Source organism: Trichosurus vulpecula, chromosome X, assembly GCF_011100635.1.
Source record: "Trichosurus vulpecula isolate mTriVul1 chromosome X, mTriVul1.pri, whole genome shotgun sequence".
Taxonomy (NCBI): domain Eukaryota; kingdom Metazoa; phylum Chordata; class Mammalia; order Diprotodontia; family Phalangeridae; genus Trichosurus; species Trichosurus vulpecula.
In genome coordinates this window covers 51854297-51857942 of record NC_050582.1, presented here as the reverse complement: position 1 = coordinate 51857942, position 3646 = coordinate 51854297, and the positions used below count along the sequence as shown (strand labels likewise).

At 40.2% G+C, this 3646-nt stretch overlaps 1 protein-coding gene across 1 annotated transcript; it reads right to left on the bottom strand.

Annotated features, from left to right (window-relative positions):
• Nucleotides 1–2303: 2303 nt before the first annotated feature.
• Nucleotides 2304–3017, bottom strand: LOC118832559 (survival of motor neuron-related-splicing factor 30-like). The gene has a single exon (XM_036739849.1). It carries the CDS (start codon nt 3015–3017, stop codon nt 2304–2306), a length of 714 nt encoding a protein of 237 aa, XP_036595744.1.
• Nucleotides 3018–3646: the final 629 nt, after the last annotated feature.

The window sequence follows — 3646 nt, the reverse complement described above, 5'->3', positions numbered from 1 at the left end:
TTGTCAAACACTCCCTGCTCCTAGGTTTTCTCTCCTCCCTGAGTTTTTGGGAAACTGCTATTTCTTGATTTACCTGCTTAGCTTCCAGTTGCTGGCTCATCATTGTCCATGTCCTGCCCCCTAATTGGAGGTGTCCCCAAGGCTCTGTCCTGGGCTCTTTTCTCCCTCTGCTTTTTCCCTTGGTGAGATTGTCTTCCAGGGGTTTAATTTTCACTGCTATACTTATGACACCCATATCTACATACATCAGTCGTAGCCTTTTTCCTGGCCTCTAGTCCCAAATTACCAATCACTTATTAGAAATTTTTGATTGAATGCCTTCTAGGCATCTCAAATTCAGCATGTCCAAAAGAACTCATTTTCTCTCTCTTGCCCAGCAACCCACACTTCTCTTCCAAACTTCCTTATTTCTGTTATGGGTACTGTAATGTTTTAAATTTTAATTTTTTTTCTTTTTCATTATGAACTGGACATCACTGTACAGTTCTAGTTACTCAGGTTTGCAACCTTGGAGTCATCTCTGACCCTTCCCTCTTTCTCACCACAGCCCCTCTCCCTCACTCAAACTAACATATCTCCTATTCACTCTCTTCCCTCCACTCACATGAAGCCACCACCTAAGTTAGACCCTTATCACTTCTCATCTAGGCTCTTGTTACAACCTCCTGATGGAACTCCTGGCTTCCAGTCTCTCCTCTCCCCAATCTACCCTCCACGTAGTTGCCAAAATAGAACTATCCTAAAGTTTGAGTCTGACTCTATCATGACTCTGCTTTAGTGGCTCCCCATGGCATGTAGAATAAAGCACCAACTCCTCATCTTGACATTTTTCCTTTTAGATTGTAAAAATACTTTAATAAATGCCAAACGTACAAAACTCTAATTAATACACTTGTCATACAAATCGTTAGCTTTCATTAGCAAGCACCATTTCTCTGTTTTTGAAATGAACTATCTCATTAAAGCATCTTCATTTGAATGTCAATTTTGCCAGCCAAATATGTTTAGCAACTTCATTTAAATCAACTAATTTCAATGCATAGAGGGTTGGAACAACTTTTCAGTCACTCCCTCTAAGTCCTCATTCTGATTCTTCGTATTTTTATTTTCATTTACTTTTCTTCTTCCATAATTATAGATTGGGTATATCCCATTCTTTGAATTCTCCTTTTCTTTTTTTTCCCAACTTTGCATTATTTCATAAATGTCTTTTGCAATTTTCCTGGATTTCTTTTACTTGTTAGTTTTGATTTATAGAGGCTGTTTTGAACCATCCATTGAAGAATTTAGCTTTGAATGAGTACCACTCTGATAGTTGCAATGGTCACGTACATTGTTGAATGTCAACATCTGTCTCTAGATAACAAAAATTACAAACCCAGATACAATTACCTGATATACTACAAAGTTATGGTCAGATGAATACATAAGAAACATAGTTGCTTTTAATGGCAAAAATTTTGGAAAAATTTTTGTTCATTAGTTCAGCCTAAGTTTTTACAAAAATAATATCTTCATTGTATATCAGGCTCTACATTAGCTTTTGTTTGTGTTTTTCTCATGTAAACATTATGCAACCCTGAAATGGCTCCAGTGGTAGAAATAAAAGTCAACCGAGAAACAACAGCCCATAGAAAACTTATGAAAGCTAGCTGGTTTTTAACATGGCTTTTCTTAGAAAACAATATATCAATGAAAAGTACAAGAAGGCTGAAATAATTCCAGAGAGGGCTAGAGAGACTCAAGATGCTAGTTATAGGGGTTGAGACGCTTCCTTTCTGAAGAAGCTTCTTTGGTTTTGAACTTATGTCTAAGCATCATTTGATGAGAACAGCTAGATTCTAAGTTGAAATTAGAGAACGTTGGAAGAATCCATTGGCTCAGCAGGGTGGTGATTTACCAGGAACCTCCAATGGCTGTTTGAATATGCTGCACGGTAGCAGGATCTGCAAGTTGGAAGTTATAACTTTTGAAAGAGTGCAATTCTCAGGCAGAAAAGTTTGTCATCTGTAAAGTCAAGGCTTCAGCTAAGTGCCATATTCAGGTAGTGTCAGCCCAGCAAAGTTCTATTAGGGTACAAACTCTGGGTTGTACCAAATGATGGTAGAAATGAAGAAAATCAGCCAAGGAGCAAGCAGTAATCAAAAGCAATTTCCTCAAGTTTTGTCCAATTGTTTGAAGTCAGATAACAATGATAAATATCTCTTTCTTTGTAGCTAACAAATAATTTGCCTTTAGAAAAATATGACACTTGAAAAGGAAGCGCAGACCCCTGCACAGAACAACTAAACTTGCATCTCTGGTTACTGAGGCATCATATGGCGGGTTTTGTAATTTGAGTTATTTTGAAACTGTGTCATGGGTTTATCTGCAATGCCGCATGTTCCGATCCCCACCTTACCATTTAGGGTCTCAGGGGAAGCAAAGATGCTCTTCTTGATCTGGCCTTTTTTGTTCTTTCTGTGGAATTGTTGCCATTTGTCCTTCTGAGCCTCTCTTTGCTGATCTATTTCCTTGTTTTGCTGAACTTTTTTCCAGGCTTTCTTCCTCTTATATTCTCGCTGCAGGGCTAGCTTTTCCTTCTTTGCCTTGGCCTCCCTGTCAGCCTCGTCTAACTTCTCTTCTTTCTCCATGGGCTTCAGGGTCAGCAGAGATGTGACTGCCACATCGTCATAGCCAGCAAACGAGATGGTTGCGGTCTCATTCTCTTCATCAATATCTTTGATCATGGCTTTGTAATACCGGCTATTTTTACTCCAGATGGCCAGGCAGTCATCCCCTACTTTCCAGGAGGGATGGAGTTGATCGCAGACATGTTTGTCACCATCAGTGCCTCTCAGGGAGGATGAAGGTTGGATGTGGGAAGAAAGAAGCTGTTTGGTCAGCTCTATAGCTTGTTGTAGATCTTTTTTCAATTTGAGCAAGTCTTCATTTTCTTGATTCTGAGATAAGGCTGTGTCAACTTGCTGAAGCTGAACCTTGTAGTTAATAATCTGTTGTGTTAGTTCTTCACACATTATGTGGTATCAAGGTGGTGGCCTTTGGTCTCTCTTCACAGATGCAATGACAACTCTAACGGGGACCTTAGAAGAGAAAAGAGTCAGTTAGTGAGTTGGGAAGGAAAGCGAAGCTCTGCTAGGCACTGGAGGCCTCTCACAGTTGAGTTTCAACTGACTCTTCCAAACTTGTTGCACACTACTCCCCTTTATGTGCTGCATGTTTCAGTCCAAATGGCTTATCTGCTGTTTTCTGAACTCAGCCATCCCATCTTTTGCTCTATGTCTCTGAATGGGCAGTCACTCATGCCTAGAACACACATCTTTCTCCCTGGGGCCTCCTGGACTCCCTAGCTGACTTTGAGGTTCAACTCAAGTGGCATCTCCTACAGGAAGCCTTTTTAGATTCCCAGGTTGGTAATGATCAATTAAGCATGTATGGATTGCCTACTAGGGGCCATGCCATGAGAATATACAGACAAAAGTGAAACAGCCTCAGTCCTTGAGGACCTTACATTCTACTGAAGGGACAAAATGCACGTATAAAGGTACCTAGAAGATAAATACATGCTATGTATGGGAGTTGAGGCATTAGCAGCTGGGGATCAGGAAAGACAATGTAGAAGATGGAAGTAGAGCTGAGCTTGAAA

Bases quoted from the DNA above. Each gene is read 5' to 3' on its own strand.
- LOC118832559 (XM_036739849.1), bottom strand. From the start codon at position 3,017: ATGTGTGAAGAACTAACACAACAGATTATTAACTACAAGGTTCAGCTT.